We start from the raw sequence: 19,358 nt of genomic DNA, 5'->3' as shown, positions 1-19,358 counted from the left end.
TCACGGAGGGAGCGCCCGACGAGAGAGCATTGTGAAGCAGCGGTGAGAGCGCTGCAGAGGAGTGCCTGGCGGCGGTAAGAGCGTTGGGGGGGAGCGCCCGACAGCGAGAGCGGCGGTGAGAGAGCGCCGTGAAGAAGTTGTGTTCCATCTCCGGCCTCTGGCGCCGCGGCCTCGAGTTGTTTTGAGCACCGTGCAGCAGCGGTGAGAGCGCTGCAGAGGTGCGCCCGGCGGTGGTGAGAGCACCGCGGGGGGAGCGCCCGACGACAAGAGCCGCGGTGAGAGAGTACTGTGAAGGAGCGACTTGGCGGCGGTGAGAGCGCTGCAGAGTTGGGTTCCATCTCCGGCCCCTGGAGCCGCGGCCTCGAGCGGGGTTTGGACTCAGCGTTGTTTTCTGGGTCGGCTCCATCCATCCATCTAGCGCTTCTGGGCCTATTTATTGTTCTTGGCCCCTGTTGTGACGGCTACCATTACTACTGTTTGTCAATCGCCGTCGCTGCCGCTGTTACTGTCTAGTTGTATGAGTGGTTGTATGAGTGAGGGTGTGATTGTATGAGTGAGGGTGTGACTGTGTAAAGATTATGAGTTTTGTTGTTTATTTTATTTTTATTTTTATCATGTGCCTGGGCGGGAGGATAGGGTACAGGGAGGGAGGACCAGAGGGGGCCCCTATTAGCGTGGTGACGGGTAATGGGACGTATGGCGTTGTGAGGACATGCCAGTTTAGGGGAACTCGGCCCAGACAACTGGTGGCTGTGCCGTGTTCCGGTCCTCCCCACACCCACAGGATTGCTGGTAGTTCTATCAGCCAACTCTCAGATCTCCAGTTGTTGCTTCTTAATGCCAGATCAGTAAATAATAAAACCTCCCTCATCCATGATTTAATTGTGGATGAGGCGGCCGATCTGGTGTTTATTACCGAGACCTGGGTGAGCGATCTGGGAGGCATTAATCTCTCCCAGCTGTGCCCACCTGGGTACTTGGTTCAGCATCTGGGTAGATCCGAGGGTCGGGGAGGGGGAATCGCTGTGGTCTATAGAAGTTCGATCCCTCTTGTTAGGCACCCTATCCAGGTGACTAATGGTCTGGAGTGTCTTCATATTGCGTTGGGTCAGCGAGACAGACTGGGAATACTGTTGGTGTACTGTCCTCCCTGCTGCCCAACAGCTTCCCTAACTGAGCTGACGGAGGTGGTCGCGGGTTTGGTGTTGCGATCCCCCAAATTTTTGCTATTGGGGGATCTCAACATTCATGCCGAGACCGCTTTGTCTCGGGCGGCTCAGGACTTCATGGCCTCCATGACAGCCATGGGGCTGTCTCAATTTGCTACTGGCCCTACGCACATTTTGGGGCACACTCTAGACTTGATTTTTGCCACTGGATTGGGGTATGGTGATCTGGGAGTGAGGGATTTTACATCTATTCCTTTGTCATGGACAGATCACCGCCTCTTGTGGTTTAGACTCACAATGTTTTCTTCCCTCTGCAAGGGGGGAGGACCAATTAAGATGGTCTGCCCCCAGAGACTAATGAATCCTGAGGGTTTTCAGAAGGCTCTGGGGAGTTTTCCGGCTGATAAAACTGACGCTCCTGTCGAAACCCTGGTCAATCTGTGGAATACAGAAATGACCCGGGCAGCTGACACGATCGCCCCAGTGCGCCCTCTCCTTTGCAGAGCTCAAGTGGCTCCGTGGTTTACCCCGGAGCTAAGAGTGATGAAGCAAGAAAGGAGACGGCTTGAGTGCAAATGGAGACGAACTCCCGACGGATGTAATCTTGCACTTATGAGGGCCTCTACCAAGCTCTATGTGAAAGCGGTGAGGGCAGCGAAGAAGCAGTACTTTGCTGCCTCCATTCAGTCATCTTCTAACCACCCAGCGGAACTTTATAAAGTTGTTCGGGGACTTTTACACTCTGGTCCTCAGAACGCAATAATACCATCAATAGCCCGCTGTAATGAGTTTGCGAGACATTTCCAGGACAAGATCATGAACATCCGCCGGGACCTTGACTCCAATATTGTAACAGTTGAACCTAATGAGGTGTCCAGAGCACAGTCTTGTCCTGTTTTATTGGATGAATTTCAGTTGGTACAGCTTGAGGATGTGGACAAGGTGCTTGGACAGGTGTGGGCGACCACTTCTGCTCTGGACCCTTGCCCCTCGTGGCTAATAAAAGCTAGCAGGAATGGAACAGCCGGATGGGCCAAGGAGGTGATCAATGCCTCTTTACGAGAGGGAGTGGTACCACCCTGCCTGAAACAGGCGGTGGTGAGACCGCTCCTAAAAAAATCCTCCTTGGACCCTGAAAACCTTGACAACTATAGACCGGTAGCAAATGTTCCATTCCTGGGCAAGGTTTTAGAGCGTGTGGTCGCTCGCCAGCTCCAGGCTCTCTTGGATGAAACTGATTATCTAGATCCATTTCAATCGGGCTTTCGGCCGGGGTTTGGTACAGAAACAGCCTTGGTCGCCCTGTATGATGACCTGTGCCGGGAGAAAGACAGAGGGAGTGTAACTCTGTTGGTTCTCCTGGATCTCTCAGCGGCTTTTGATACCATCGACCATGGTATCCTTCTGGGGCGTCTTGCGGATTTGGGAGTTGGAGGCACTGCTTGGCAGTGGCTGCGCTCCTATCTCGAGAATCATCTCCAGAAGTTGGTGCTTGGGGAGCATTACTCGAATCCCTGGGTACTCCAATATGGGGTCCCGCAGGGTTCAGTTCTGTCCCCCATGCTCTTTAATATCTATATGAAGCCGCTGGGTGAGGTCATAAGGAGATTTGGAGTGCGTTTCCAGCAATATGCTGATGATACGCAACTCTACTTCTCCTTTTCATCTTCTTCAGGTGAGGCTGTTGATGTACTAAACCGCTGCCTGGCCGCGATAATGGACTGGATGAGAGCTAACAAACTGAGACTCAAACCTGACAAGCCTGAGATGCTGTTGGTGGAGGGGCTCTCTGCCCAGATGGTTGATGTCCGACCTGCCCTAGACGGGGTTACACTCCCCCTAAAGGAGCAGGTCCGTAGTTTGGGGGTCTTATTAGATCACTGTCACTGGAGGCTCAGGTAGCCTTGGTGGCACGGAATGCGTTCTACCAGCTTCGGCTTGTGGCCCAACTACGACCCTACCTGGACAGGGAGAACCTCGCCACAGTTATCCATGCTCTGGTAACCTCTAGATTGGATTACTGTAATGCACTCTACGTAGGGCTACCTTTGAAGACGGTTCGGAAACTTCAGCTGGTGCAGAATGCTGCGGCCAGAGTTCTTACTGGGACAAAGAAATTTGACCATATAACACCTATTCTGGCCCAACTGCACTGGCTACCAATATTTTTCCGGGCCAGATTCAAAGTGTTGGTTCTTACCTATAAAGCCCTTAACGGCATCGGACCGCAATACCTGGCGGAACGCCTCTCCCGCTATGTACCTACCCTTTCGCTGCGCTTGACGTCGAAGGCCCTTCTCCGGGTTCCAACGCATAGCGAGGCCCGGAGAGCAATAACTAGAACTAGGGCCTTCTCAGTAGTGGCCTCCGAATTATGGAACGACCTCCCTGACGAGATATGCCTGGTGCCTTCTTTGTTATCTTTTCGGCACCAGGTAAAGACCTACCTCTTTGCCCAGGCTTTTTAAATTTAAATTTTAAATTTCAAATGTTAATTTTAATTTTTTTTGTTGCAATCTTGTTTTCACTTATGTTTTATAGTGCATTTTATTTATACTCACTTGTATTTTAACCTGTTTTTATTGTTGTACACCGCCCTGAGAGCTTATTGCTAAAGGGCGGTATAAAAGCACAATTAATAAAATAAATAAATAAATAATATTAGATTCTTTCATCTCAGCTGATGCCATCTTTGGTCACCAGGTCCTCCAGGAGGTTCTGCATCCACTGATGTAATGAAACCTTGAGAAATTGCCCTCCCAGGCTGTAGTGCTTTTAAATATTTCAGTGCTAGCTGTCCTCTTCCCCCCAAAGGGAAGTTCTGGACTTTCTTGTGAATTTCTCATATTCTTGAGAGGAGTCTTCTCCCAAGAGTCACACCCACTGGTGTCTACAGAATACTCCCTTTTCTGTATTTCTGACTTGAAGATAGCCTGGCTCTTAATGTGTAGAGAGGGCTTCCTCTTTGGTTCTCCCTTGAACTCCCCCCCCCCCGGCTCTCAGTACTTGTCATATGTATTTGGTCTTCATTCTCAGCAGTTTTTCTGTGTCAGTTATTTGCTATTTGTAACAGATCTCTTAGTCATAATGTCTGAGGAGTTCAAGGAGAACCCTCCCTTTTCAAGTCTGGACACAATCTACCCAGCCCAAGAGGAGCAGCTTTCCCTCATCCTGGATGCTCTGCTTCTCTTGAGAGGCAAGTCCAGAATTTCCCTGTTTCATTAAGCCACTGGATTTTATTCTGCTGTGTACAGCACAACAGTCCGTTTGGCAAGGACCATGAGAAACAATCAGATGAGTAGTAGGAAAAACAGATTTAAGAGGACACCATTTAATCATGATGAATCTTTTAAAAAATACAACCCTAAAGCACTGTATCTTTTACAATTATCTACCCCTTAATTTGACATTTTTGCTCAGTGGTTACTAGTGAGTGAAGCAGAAAATTAAACCAACAATGCCACAGGGATTAAGAAATCTAAATGAAAACTGAGAAGCCTGTTTATTAGCAACCGTCCAAAAGATACCCAAAATGCAACCTGTAATTCCCTTGCCACAATGTATTACTGATGTTAATCATTCTTATGCTCATTAGCAATGGAATAGTATGAGTCAGAATTTCAAGAAGAGCAACCCTTTTGTGCTGAGAGCCTTTGCCAAATTCTTCTGCTGCAAAGCAAATTTCTCTCCCCTCATCACCAAAGCATTAAGTATTTTTACAGGCAATGTACAAGAGTGGAAAGGGAATGTGAGGTTGCAAGTTCACAGTTCAGCATTTGTACATGAGTTTTACAGGGGCCACATTTGGATGATTGTATCTCAGCTTAATAAGCAGAGGTACGAACAAGGCTTTTGCCCACACATTCAGTTCCTTCACTCAGGCTGCAATTAAACCAGGAACTCTTTAATGAGTGAGTACTCATTCATTTCCCATTTCATCTGAACCAGGAAACTATGGCTACCAGCTTTAGAAGAAGCCACGCTCTTCAACCAACTTCAAATTGTGGTTTGAGGTCTTGGCTTGTCCTTGAAGGTGGTAAGCATGTTTTCCCAGTTCAGATGACTACAATTAATTAGATTCCCTGGTTTAATTGCAGCTCACACAAAGGGTGGAGCAAAGGGGCTGTATGTGCAGGCAAAAGGCTAGTTTGTTGAACCACGCCTAGCTCCAATTCCCTTTGTTCAACATGCACTTCTGAAATACATCAACAAAACTTGTTTTAAAAGCACAACAATTTTGTCCTCCATTTACCAAACTCCAAAACTGAAAGAAGCAAAAGTTGACGTCTGACAGAATGAAGGAGACAGCATTAGTAATAACCATACCGTGACCCCTGAGAGTAAGAACTATAACCATAGTGGGACTGCCGTCCATGTTGGGAGTAGGAAGGCTGTCCATGCCTGTGTTCCTGGTAGCGGTTTCCCCAGCCTCTTTCTTGCCATTGACGGGATCTTTGCTGGTCGTATCTGTCCCCTTTGCCTCTGAATGATCTGTTGTCTCTGAATCTGTAAGAGGAGGGAGAATTGTATGCATTTAACAATATTTATTTTCAAAGTGCATGAACATACATTATCTCAGCAGGGAGGATAAAATATATTGGGTTGTGTACAATGTAGCATTAAGTTAAAGTCACTTGTTCAGCTGCCACAATGTTGCTATTAACTTTATTAACATTGTTGCACAAGAAAATGCATAAGCAGGTTGCTGTTAACTTTGTTGCAGAATAGTGTGGAATCTGTTGTGAGACAAGTTTCCATTAGAGCAACTGTTGCATTGGATTCCTCTGATGCACAACATTAAAACTCGCCTTTCCAGACAGAGAATGTTGGATGCATCCCATTATTTAAAACTGGTTTCCTTTAACAAGAAATTTGGGTTATATTTTTTTAAAACTCTAAATATAAGCATGTTAACCCTATTGTTAATCTCTCAACTCAATCAATGTCATCTACCAGGTACAATGAGTTAAAGGAAGCTTTTTCAGGTAAATGAAGATCCAATTTGTTCATTTCTCAAATATGAGTATTTATACTACACCCGATTTACAAGTTTTGGATTTGCACCGAAGTTTAGGCCAGAGATGGGGAACCTGTGGCTTTCTAGATGTTGAGCTACAGCTCCCATCAGCCCCAGCCAGCATGGCCAACGGTCAGGGGTAATGGAAGCTGCAGTCCACCTTTAGCCTCTAAAAGCTAAAGGTTCCCCATCATCAGCATAGTGTCACAACTGTGCAGGCCTGCACAGTAGTTCACATTTATTATTATCATTATCATTATCATTATTAATAATAACAACAACAATAATAACAATATTACTACTACTAGTACTAGTACTACTATATCCTGCCATTCCTCCCAGAGGATGGAGATCAAAAGCAAGTATCTTTTTTAAAGACGCTGTGAATTTGAGCTAAGTGAGCAACTTCCTGGCTGACACTCTCAGCTACTACATCAGAGAACATTACCAGTACTACATTTCCTCCCCAATCCCTGCCTCCCAGAATGAGCTACAATCTACCATATGGATTTAGGTGTCTGTGCCACAGACTGCGAAGAAACATGGGGAGTTATCAAAGTCTGCCCAGTTCTCCCTCTGGGATCTGTTCTATTGGCTTGTTCAACTGTTTGGATTTTTTCCAAGTTTTATTTTGTTTTTGCCTTAATAGCAATACCATAGCAGGAGGCTGATGGGCTCCAGCTTGTCCACTTCTAGCCTGGGAAAAGCAGGAAGCCTCCCAGCTTTGGGTGTGTGTTAGAAGGTTGGTCTTGCCTTCTAAGCAGGAGAAGGTGCTTTCTCAGAAGTTGAGGCTTCACTGGACATTTTCAAAAATGGGAATTTATAGTAAGATTTTCCTTTCAGCTGTTTGTCCTGTCAAACCTGCAGTGCACCTAATAAACTAGGGCTGTGCAAAGATCCCTCCCCCATGCGCCCTGTAACTCCAAATCAGAGTGGGCAGCATCAGGTCGACCTTCCCTGGGTTGACACAGGGACCACCACCCCGGCTTGGAGTCACTCCTGAATAAGTTTGAAGGCAAGGCTCATGTTCAATTAGGATAAAAAGACTAATTAAACGTGTGGTGTGGAGGGGGGTCTCCTTCCCCCCCTCAACCAACAGCAGGGTTAATTTATCCTTCACGATGCCATTTTGCAAAGAGCTTTCCTACAAAAAATCTCTTTGCAAAACAGCATCCCCCAGGATTGTCCCTCTGGCTCTTATGTAGAGGGAGCGATTCTTCGCAATGCTGTTTTGCAAAGTAGGAAAGTCCTTTGCAAAACAGCATTCCACATAATGATTCACGCCCCTCCTTTGCAAAACAGCATGTGCATCCTTGGAGTATCACTCTCTCTGCTCATCAGGCAGGAAGAAAGCCACAGCTGCTCTGCCCTCTGACAGCCCCGGGTCACTCTGGGTTAACAAACCCAACCCGTAACAATCTGTGGCTGTCAGAATCTGACTCGGTCAAGGCCTGAAAATGTCTGAATGGGCCCGATTTGGCTCGGGCCTCGGCCGAATCCTGTGCACAGTCCTATGATAAACACTAATGCTGGTGGACCTACGTATCACAGCCATAAGACAATTAATTGCTTCACAGATAATCTTACTAACTGGCACTTGGCCATTTTTATATTTACGCTAAGAACAATCTCCTAAAAAAGAAAATATTTCTAAAAAAGGAAAAGCAAGCATTAAAAAAGAAACCAATATCTGCTTCTTCTGAAGAAACTACCAAGTGAAAATCAGTGAAACAATCAGTCAAATAAAGTGCTTTCTCCAGTTCAAAAGTCTTTGCAATGACAGCATCTGGAATCATATTTTTAAGAGCTCCCGCTTGGAGGTTGACACAACAATTAATTACATGTGGAGGGTATCAAGTTCAATCTTTGACAAGCCCAAGCAAAAACACCTTGTGTAGCTGGACTGAAAAACGACCCCACCCCACCCCCCAAGACTGTTAGGAGCTGCTACCAGAGTGGACAGCAGCAACCTAAATGGGCCAATGATCTGACTCTGCATAAGTCACCTTCCTATGTTCAGAATTCCTATGCTGGGGAAGGGGTGTAGCTCAGAAGATCTGCCTTGCATGCAGAAGGTTCAATCCTTGGCATCCCTAAGTAGGACTGGGAATGTCCCCTGTCTAAAACCCTAGGAAAGCCACTGCTGGTCAAGGTAGGCAATCCTGAGCTGGATGGTCCATTGGTCTGACTCAATATAAGGCAGTTTCCTAAAACATCTTATTTCTGAATGGTGCTTCCAAGTTAAAGCTAAATGCATCTATAAACTGGGGGCAGCCAATCCAGCACCGTGGGCGTCATGGTGCCCACAAATGCCTTCATTCACGCCCTCAGGCGGCAGCCCCAAACTCGGAGCTTTCATTTTAAAAAACCCAGAGCAAGTCTCAATCTCTCCTAGAAGCAAAGTTACGAAGCAAAGTGTGCAGGTGCCCTTTTAAGCGATTCACTGTCTAGTTACAATAATATACATGCCTACTTCAAAAGTAATTTATTTATCATTTATTTATTAGATTTATATCCCCCCTTCCTCCCACTAGGAGCCTGGGCAGCAATGGGGCTTAATCCCTGGTAAGTAGGTACAGGATGGCAACCCAGGCTTTGGTTTAGGATCAGCATTGGGGAAAACAGGTCTCTTGTGCCTTAACAGCTGTATCAGGACCAGCAGGACACAGCTGACTTTCCTTGATAAGCATGAGGTTGCTTGGGGGAGGTGGGCAGAAGAGAAGCAGCAATGATTTTACTTTCTCTAATTTTGAGTTAAGCCACGCCCCCATGGTAGCTATTTTATGTTATGCCGTGTCCCATGACAGTTGTTTTGTGGCTGGCAACACTCTCTCAAAATGCAAAATATGCCCTCTGGTCCAAAAAGGTTGGTGTCTCTTGCTAAACTGTCTCACTCACATGACCTAAGTACTGTGAAATCTGGCCCAAGCATTACCAAAAGGAATCTAACGCACAGTGGCCTTTCCTGCTTCCCAAGTGTCAGCAGTCAAGATTAAGTTAAAACTAAGGAAGGGCAGCATGTACAGCCCGGAGTTGAAAGAAAGAAAGAAAGAAAGAAAGAAAGAAAGAAAGAAAGAAAGAAAGAAAGAAAGAAAGAAAGAAAGAAAGAAAGAAAGAAAGAAAGAAAGAAAGAAAGAAAGAAAGAAAGAAAGAAAGAAAGAAAGAAAGAAAGAAAGAAAGAAAGAAAGAAAGAAAGAAAGAAAGAAAGAAAGAAAGAAAGAAAGGGTACGAGTCAGAATATTTTTGATAGATATAAAATCCCAAGTGCTTAAAGTATATTTGATAGTTACAAAGAATAAAAATAAATGTAGATCAGGCCATGAAGGGCACATCAATGTTATCGAATAAAAAGAATTAGTCTAGTGCTTGGCACAGTCATTTTTCTATTAATAATTATGTTACACAGAAAACAAACTATTTAGCTTATTAGGCAAAGCCTGGTTCTCTTTTCCCTGCTGCAAGAAAAATCACTTCACGACTAAGCAAGCAATGGATCCCAACGGCAATTCTTTCCAAGAGTTTCACAGTTCATCCCGTTTGGCATAAAGAACACTTTGCTTCAGGCCCCTGCCTTACAGTAAAGGAAGTTGGGCAAGGACAAAAGTAAAAACTATATGAACAGCTACTACTCATCTTATGCATAAATAAATGTAAAGACTGTAACACAAAAATGGATTAAAGTAATAGGTTCATATAACTGTTCAACAATCTTGTGTGACAAATAATAATATATACCAAAACCCAAATGCATTTCAACTATACAGGTCTTCCTCAGTGGTTTAAAAAAGTTATCAAAATTTGTCCCATCAATTTGGTCTCCAATATCATATAATCACAGAATAGTAGTGCTTGGAAGCAACCTATAAGGCCATCAGGTCCAACCCCCTGCTCAATGCAGGAATCCCAATTAAAGGTCCCAGGCTATGGTCTGAAGGCACCCTGCTGAAGCTATGCAGGGTCAGTGCCTGGATGGGAGACCGCCAGGGAACCATGTGTAAGCCGCCTTGGGTTTCTATGATGAAAAGGCAGGGTATAAATGTAATAAATAAATAAATAATAAAGCATACCAGACAGGTGGCTGTCCAGCTGCCTCTTGGATGCCTCCATGTTGGAGAGTTACTCCCTGAGTAACTGGACCCACTGTCATACCGCTCTAACAGTTAGGAAGTCTTTCCTGATGTTCAGCTGAAATCTGGCTTCCTGTAACGTGAGCCCATTATTCCGTATCCTGCACTCTGAAGTGAAGGTTTATGCCTAAGTGAAGTGCTCAAATTACCGCTCACTACTCATAACAATCCAGTTGGTACAAAAAAAAAAATCACAGTTGTGCTGCTGTAAAAGGTTAAATATTACTGCTGGCTTTCTTCTCATGGTAGTGCCCAATCACACATCCTTTGAGATATCCAGAAGATATTTATCCTTTTACATCAACATGACTGATTTTTTTACAGCAACTTTTTAATATTAACATTTATTTCTTTATAAGATCTGTTCACACAATTGCTACTTTCGCCTAACTTGCTCTTTGTGTTTTGCCTTGGAGGCTGGGTGTTATTTTCCTTGGTTTTGATTTCTTACAGAAAAAGAAGCCACTGCTCTCAATGAATAGGTTAACAGATACATGTTGCTGAAGTTTCTTATTTTCTGACAGTGAAATACACACATCCCAATTTTTAATAAATAAATAAGAACAATACCGATCTCTGTATCGCTGGTTACCACCCGATCTGTTTCGCCAGTCTTCCATTAAAGGAGGTGGATCTGCAGGGCGTTGGACATATTTCTGATATTCTTCATCTTCTTTAGAAAATCGATGTGCAAACATCTTTTCATAATTCTGAATTATCTCAGATACAGAAGGTATGCTGGGTTCTCTGAAGGTTAAAAAAAGTATCTTAACTTAAATATCTGTGGAAGGCAGTAAGTTAAAGTTGCTTACAAACTGGATTTGCAAGTGGGTGAAATAGTACAGCACGGGAGAGGGGTTTGCTTCACACCTCAAGGGTGTATCTAAAAGCAGCCCTTCTAGGATTGAGGCAGTAATCATGTCATGCACTTAACCACCTGCAGCTTTCAGCAACGCGTGTAAGCCTCTCTGTGAATGTGGGCAAGCAATTTATACAAACACCAATAAATTATTCAAAGAAAACCAGACACAGACAAGCATATTACAGCTACTCAACCTGTGACCTACCAAGCTGAATACATCTCATCAACTATATAATGTGGTCTGCCTGGTGCTTGGCAACCTCCCTATGGCTAGAGACAGACAACAGTGTTCAAGATTCATGAACATTATTTCAGAGAGGCATCATTTCCCATCATGTACAGTTCTTCCCCCTCCCCCCCCCCCTTTCATCTCTGGCCAATCAGGTTTGCAGGATTTTGAAACCATATAACCCCCTACAAAACCTGACGCGAAATTGTTGTGTGTACCCATAGCCACCGTAAGCCTGTGAAAAACCACTGTTATGTACAATAGTTTTTCTTCTTCATCATCATCACTGTCCAAGACAGGGAACAAACTCAGAAGATTTATAAAGTTCCCTGGTGAGCTGCTACACACAGCTGAACATCTTACATTAAGGTCAGTTCACAAGTTGTCCAGGCTTGCTCTGTATGATCTTGAGGTTTCTTTCTTTTCTTACATGTACATCCCACTGTTCTTCCATCACGGAACCCAAGGTTACTCCTAATTCCAAAGCAGGTTATAAAATCTAGGCAACTCTGCTGTAGCAGCTCTTTTGCTTCTTATGAGCTCTTCCTCGGGGACTTGGAGGTATACTTTTAATGCTATCATAGCTCCTCCTCCATTTGTTTTATCTTTACACTCCTGAGCTGCGGGAACAAACTGGGCAAAAAACCTTGATGGTTTCTCACTGCGCTAATATTCGAACACCACTGACCTAGGGGAAGAGCTGTATCTCTGTGGCAGAGCATCTGCCTTGTATGCAGAAGGTCCCAAGGGTCAATCCCCGGCATCTCCAGGTAGGGCTGGGACAGAATCCCGTGTGAAATCCTGGAGAGCCGCTGCCAGTCAGTATAGACAACACTGATCTAGATAGACCAATGGTCTGACTCAGTAACAGTCTCAAAGCCACGTTGAGAGCCTCTTGGGATTATAAAAGGGGATAGAACTATTCTAGATAAGACACCCAGAATGAAAATAGCGACTGCTTGTATGTGCCTTAAGTGAGGTGGGTTTTTTTGTGAGATTTCTGATAGGAGAACACCAGAAGGAGAAGGTAGGCAAATGTTAATGCACTGCCTGTGTGAGGAAAGGCCATATAGCTCAGGGGTAGAGCATCTGCTTTGCATGCAGAAAGTGCCAGGTTCAACCCCTGATGTCTCTGGGTAGGGCTCAGAGAGACCCCATTTCATAATCTGGGGAGCCCCTGCCAGTCAGTGCAGATAATACCGATCTAGATAGACCAATGGTCTGACTCAGTAAAAGGATGTTTCCTATGTTCTGCAATGATAAGGGACATATTCCCCCCCCCACCGATTTCTATGGATTTGAATAGGTCCAGTGACGATTTGCCCTTCTCCCCCACATGGCATACTTCCATTTGCATGCTCTTGGTTGTATCAATCGAAGCAATCCCATCAGCACGAGGACTTCCACTTGTGCAATGGAACTTGCCCTCCCTCTTCTTGCCCCACACGCTCCCCTCAAAAATCTGCTCTGGAGGACTGGGGGAAAACCCAGCACAGATTGGAGGAGCGTGTGGGGAGGACAAGGAGGGGAAACTCTGTTGCACAAGCAGAAGTCTTGTGCTAACGGAGAACTTTGCTGGATACAGCCCAATGCCTGTAAGTGTGAATATGTTTGCTATTAACACAGATGGACACAAAACAGGTCCATGTACAGGGTTAAATAAATAGATTATCAGCCTACTTGTACTTTCTTTTTGCCATTTGCATTGGTTGATGGTGCCTCCATATTACATAGGACATTTTCCCACAACCCCCAAATAAACACAAGTGTTGGTAAGGGAATGTTTCCACCAGACCTGTTCAACCAGTCTTCAACTATGGGAGGTGGATCTGCAGGACGCTGGACACAGTTCTGATATTCTGTGTCTTTGGAAGTATACCGATGCGCAAACATCTCTTGATAATTCTGAAGGATGTCAACTGTGGAAGGCATTCTACAATCTCTGCAGATTTAAAAACAACAATAACCCTATGTTGGCCAACTTAGGAAGTCAAATACCTGTGTAAATCATGGAGCTGAAATTGTTGGCAAAGTGAATATACAGAACTGATTAAACAGTGTCAGATAAAGCTTATCTTTTCTATTCCAAACAATAGCTCCGCTATTTAGCCTTTATATATCTAGTTAAATCAAAATACCATCCACCCTCTCACAAATATGGATCAAGATTCTCAGCTCACCCCCATCTAAGTAAACAGTGGGGAAATCTACCCCTGTTCATTTTGTTAACAGGACTTACGGGTGTATTTGGGAGTTAGTAGGGCTAAGGGTGCATGTGGATTCAGTGGGTTCTGTATTATGCAGGCACATGGTGTGAACTGCTTCAGTATATATGTGATTTTTTTCTTATGCTGTCCACACTTTGAAGGACGCCATTGTCCAACTAATAAAAAAATCACAGCTGACCCCACTCTACTCCAGGGATCATACCTACCAAATTATTACACAAGAACAGACATGCAAGAACGTGCCTCTGAATATATTCAGATTGCATTTCCCTCATTATTGGGATTAGTTGTCCCAACACACTTTAACCTTCTTGAGGTATTCTCAAAACAGTTAAAGGCATAGGAAGAAAGTGGCCTTTTCACCATCTTCCCAATGCATAGTTGTAGATCACACATGGATTCTAATGTTCTACTACACAAGATCTCTGTGTTAATTGAACTGGAACAATGAACTGCAGTATATGGCTCTAACAGCTGGATTTAGTTCATATGGATTAGAAATCCTGTTTCAACTTAATAATGAGTAGTGAAGGGGGAAATCCACACTTAATTTTTTTTAAGCTACTGTGAATATAAGTGAGAATAAGGGTGGATTTAATAACAGAAAAAGAACACTGCTGCATCAGGCCCAAAGCCCATCAAGTCTCACATTCCATTTCCAACCGTGTTTTAATGTTGTGAGCTGCTTTTGAGGCTTCAGTCATAAAGCGGGGCAAGCAGCGCCCAGCCATTTGCTTCTGGGAAGGATCCATCGCTTGGTGGTAGAGCTTGGTGGTAGAGCATAGGTTTCGCAGTCAGAAGATTCCAAATTCAATTATCTCCCTTTAAAAAGACTCTCAAGTGGCAGAACTCTGCTTAAAACCTTAGACACTTGAAGCTTAGCACAGTGATTCCCAAACATTCCCTCCCTTGGACCTCTTGAAAATGGCTGAGGGACTTGATGGACCACCTAATGATTGGTCTGCCTGTTGTAGCAATTGTATTGTATAGTGCTAGACGCGATATGATTTTAAACAGCATTTTTATTGCTGCTTCGATTTCTTATATTGTTCATCACAGATACACTGCAGACCACCTGAATGAAGCTAGAGGACCATTGGTTGTCCATGGACCACGATTTGGGAACTCCTGGCTTAGAGGGCAGCTGTGAGTCAGACAGTATGCGGTTAGACAGCAAAACGCTCTGACTCTGTGTAAGGCAGTTTCATGTGTTCAGAAGAACATAAGAAGAGCCTGCTGGATCAGGCCAGTGGCCCATCTAGTCCAGCATCCTGTTCTCACAGTGGCCAACCAGGGGCCTGGGGGAAGCCCGCAAGCAGGACCCGAGTGCAAGGACACTCTCCCCTCCTGAGGCTTCCGGCAACTGGTTTTCAGAAGCATGCTGCCTCTGACTAGGGTGGCACAGCACAGCCATCACGGCTAGTAGCCATGGATAGCCCTGTCCTCCATGAATTTGTCTAATCTTCTTTTAAAGCCATCCAAGCTGGTGGCCATTACTGCATCTTGTGGGAGCAAATTCCATAGTTTAACTATGCGCTGAGTAAAGAAGTACTTCCTTTTGTCTGTCCTGAATCTTCCAACATTCAGCTTCTTTGAATGTCCACGAGTTCTAGTATTATGAGAGAGGGAGAAGAACTTTTCTCTATCCACTTTCTCAATGCCATGCATAATTTTATACACTTCTATCATGTCTCCTCTGACCCGCCTTTTCTCTAAACTAAAAAGCCCCAAATGCTGCAACCTTTCCTCGTAAGGGAGTTGCTCCATCCCCTTGATCATTCTGGTTGCCCTCTTCTGAACCTTTTCCAACTCTATAATATCCTTTTTGAGATGAGGCGACCAGAACTGTACACAGTATTCCAAATGCGGCCGCACCATAGATTTATACAACGGCATTATGATATCGGCTGTTTTATTTTCAATACCTTTCCTAATTATCGCTAGCATGGAATTTGCCGTTTTCACAGCTGCCGCACACTGGGTCGACATTTTCATCGTGCTGTCCACTACAACCCCGAGGTCTCTCTCCTGGTCGGTCACCGCCAGTTCAGACCCCATGAGCGTATATGTGAAATTCAGATTTTTTGCTCCAATATGCATAATTTTACACTTGTTTATATTGAATTGCATTTGCCATTTTTCTGCCCATTCACTCAGTTTGGAGAGGTCTTTTTGGAGCTCTTCGCAATCCCTTTTTGTTTTAACAACCCTGAACAATTTAGTGTCATCAGCAAACTTGGCCACTTCACTGCTCACTCCTAATTCTAGGTCATTAATGAACAAGTTGAAAAGTACAGGTCCCAATACCGATCCTTGAGGGACTTCACTTTCTACAGCCCTCCATTGGGAGAACTGTCCGTTTATTCCTACTCTCTGCTTTCTGCTTCTTAACCAATTCCTTATCCACAAAAGGACCTCTCCTCTTATTCCATGACTGTTAAGCTTCCTCAGAAGTCTTTGGTGAGGTACCTTGTCAAACGCTTTTTGAAAGTCTAAGTACACTATGTCCACTGGATCACCTCTATCTATATGCTTGTTGACACTCTCAAAGAATTCTAATAGGTTACTGAGACAGGACTTTCCCTTGCAGAAGCCATGCTGGCTCTGCTTCAGCAAGGCTTGTTCTTCTATGTGCTTAGTTAATCTAGCTTTAATAATACTTTCTACCAGTTTTCCAGGGACAGAAGTTAAGCTAACTGGCCTGTAATTTCCGGGATCCCCTCTGGATCCCTTTTTGAAGATTGGCGTTACATTTGCCACTTTCCTGTCCTCAGGCACGGAGGACCCGAGGGACAAGTTACATATTTTAGTTAGCAGATCAGCAATTTCACCTTTGAGTTCTTTGAGAACTCTCCGGTGGATGCCATCCGGGCCCGGTGATTTGTCAGTTTTTATATTGTCCATTAAGCTTAGAACTTCTTCTCTCGTTACCACTATTTGTCTCAGTTCCTCAGAATCCCTTCCTGCAAATGTTAGTTCAGGTTCAGGGATCTGCCCTATATCTTCCACTGTGAAGACAGTTGCAAAGAATTCATTTAGCTTCTCTGCAATCTCCTTATCGTTCTTTAGTACACCTTTGACTCCCTTATCATCCAAGGGTCCAATCGTCTCCCTAGATGGTCTCCTGCTTTGAATGTATTTATAGAATTTTTTGTTGTTGGTTTTTATGCTCTTAGCAATGTGCTCCTCAAATTCTTTTTTAGCATCATGGAAGCTTTGTGCCTGGTTTGTAAGCTTCCATGTTAATTAAATTCATATCCCACCTTTCCATACATGATGCCAAAAGTAGCTAACAAGAAAATCCATAATAAATACGTAATGATACACACAATCAAATAGGAGCAAATAGGCAGCAGAAGCTGGTTAAATTAATATTAAAATCTTATTAGAAAGCAGAGCAGAGGAAAAAGATGATAAACCAACGCAATAAGCCAAAAGGCTGTTTAAATAAAAAGGTATTTATGGGCTGACTGAAAAATATCAACTGGGAGGGATGTGGCTAGATGGGCAGAGCTGCTGAGAAAGCCCAGTTGTAGCTTAGCTCTCATGGATAAAAAAGAGCTGCTTTGCTAGATCACTTCTTGATCCAACTTGCCCAAAATCCTATACGCACTTATCTTGGAGCAAGTCCCACTTTGAGTAATCGCGCTTAGGATTACACTGGGAGTCCAGCATTTTGTTTTCACAGGATATGATAGAGCTGTAAAAGGTTCAGAAAAGGGCAACCAAAATGACCAAAGGGATACAACAACTCCTCTATGGGGAAAGGTCACAACATTTGGGGCTTTTCAGTTTAGAGGAAAGGTGAGTAAGAGGATACATAATAGAGGTGCATAAAATTATATGTAGAGGAAGGCAATGGTAAACCACCTCTGAATAGCGCTTACCATCAAAACCCCACTCATAGGGTTACCATTAGTCTGAATTGACTTGAAGGCAGTCCCCAAAATTATATGTAGTGTGGAGAAAATGGATAGAGGAAAGTTTCTCTCTGTCTCAAAACACTAGCACTCAGGGCCATCCACTGAAGCTGAATGTTGGAAGATTCAGGGCAGAAAAAATAAAGTACTTCTTCACACAGTGCATAATTAAAATATGGAATTCCCTCCCACAACATGTAGTGATGGTTTTAAAAGAGGATAATGCAAATTTATAGAGAGTAAGGCTATCAATGGGTACTAGCCACCAGGGCTATGTTCTGCGTCCACTGTCAGAGGCAGCATGCCCTCTTAATGCCAGTTGCTGGGAACCACAAATGAGGAGAAGGCTGTTGCACTCAGGTCCTGCTTTCAGGCTTCCCATAGGCATCCAGTTGGCCACTGTGAGGATGCTGGACTAGATGGGCCACTGGCCTGATTCAGCAGGGTCCTTCGTAGGTTCCGACAGGCAATGGGAAGCTCACGAAGATAGACTGTATTTTCCCCGTTACTCGTTCTCATTGATTGCATTTAGCGATCAGGGTCTCAAGTGACACACAAATCGCTTGCATGGCACAATCTTTTAAAAGGATGCACTAATTAGGGCCAGCGAAGAACTTAAGCAATACAAAAGGCCTGAGACATAACACAAGGGAAAAGTAGGGGGTGCAGAAAACGACGCACCTGCTGGAACTCTGCCCCCACCCCAAAACAATGTGTGGATGGGCTGCACATTCTCTAAGCATGGACAGAGGCACTCTTGTCCATCCCACGACCCCAGGGCTAAACCTCTGTTGCAAAAACAAACCGGTGCCAGGGTTGCAGTATGGGATGAAATTAAACCCTGGAGTACATCCTCAAGGCACCTAAGGTCTCAGAAGGGAAGACTACGTCTAAGGAAGAAGAAATCTACCCCTCACCGTTAATGAGGCTGCTGAACAACCACCGGCCCTCCTTCTTCTTCCGCGGACGTGTAGCCCTCAACTTCCGGTTCCGCCTCTCGCTCCGCCCCCTAGGCTGGCCTCGCGGAGCGGTGGGCGTGGCCTGCTCGGCTTGAGGTAGTTCGAAAAGGCGGGGTCCTCGTCTCTTTTCAGCGCATCAGGCGCGCGACCTTGCCCGCGATGTCTTGTTTTTTGGAGCCGCTCGTACAATTAACATCAGAAATAATAATTGCAGCGAAGGGAAACCTAAACTGTGCCCAAAGCGGCTGTCGCGCACCAAAATAAAACCTTTTTGCTGAGGGGACGGGGAGGGAAACTTCATCTCCAAGTAGGCGGTGGCGGCTTGAGGGTGGGGCTGCGGAGTCGGGAAGCCAACAACAAATAAACATCAAAAATAAAATGTCGCTCTTGCCTGGGGGCGACAGAAAGGGAAATCGCTCTAGCAGCTCCAAACAGAGAGTCGTCGGCGCCTAAATATGAAATCAGTAGCGAAATGCAATATTGCTGCTGTTACTAAACATGAGAACGTCAGAGCCCTGCTGGATCAGGCCAAAGGCCTATCCAGTCCAGCATCCTATTCTCACAGTGGCCAGCTAGATGCCCATGGGAAGCCCACAAGCAGGACCTGAACACTTGGCCCTCCTGCGGTTTCCTTGAATTTGTCTAATCCTCTTTTAAAGCCGTCCAAGTTGGTGGCTATCACTGCCTCTTGTGGCAGCAAATTCCGTATTTTAACTCTGCACTGTGTGAAGAACTTTCTTTTGTCTGTCCTAAATCTTCCAACATTCACCTTCATTGGATGTCCACAGTTTCTAGTGTTATGAGAGAGAGAAGAACATTGCTCAATCCACCTTCCTCAGGCCATGCA

The 19,358-nt window shown here is 44.7% G+C and overlaps 1 protein-coding gene across 2 annotated transcripts; it reads right to left on the bottom strand.

Moving 5' to 3' along the window:
* Positions 1 to 4,480: 4,480 nt before the first annotated feature.
* RAMAC (RNA guanine-7 methyltransferase activating subunit) lies at positions 4,481 to 18,583 on the bottom strand. 2 transcript variants are annotated; one of them, XM_061595048.1, is made up of 4 exons: positions 18,470 to 18,583; positions 13,200 to 13,346; positions 10,884 to 11,060; positions 4,481 to 5,675 (listed from the first exon to the last, which is right to left on the bottom strand). In XM_061595048.1, the coding sequence occupies exons 2-4, from the start codon at positions 13,334 to 13,336 to the stop codon at positions 5,480 to 5,482; spliced, it is 510 nt and encodes a 169-aa protein (XP_061451032.1). In that variant the 5' UTR covers positions 13,337 to 13,346; positions 18,470 to 18,583; the 3' UTR covers positions 4,481 to 5,479. The 2 variants fall into 2 exon arrangements, with proteins under 2 accessions (XP_061451032.1, XP_061451031.1); XM_061595047.1 differs by lacking the exon at positions 18,470 to 18,583 and adding an exon at positions 18,234 to 18,372.
* Positions 18,584 to 19,358: the final 775 nt, after the last annotated feature.

This window comes from Rhineura floridana, chromosome 14, assembly GCF_030035675.1.
Source record: "Rhineura floridana isolate rRhiFlo1 chromosome 14, rRhiFlo1.hap2, whole genome shotgun sequence".
NCBI classification, from domain to species: domain Eukaryota; kingdom Metazoa; phylum Chordata; class Lepidosauria; order Squamata; family Rhineuridae; genus Rhineura; species Rhineura floridana.
The sequence above is the reverse complement of the archived record's forward strand: the minus strand, read 5'-3'. Positions and strand labels throughout refer to the sequence as shown.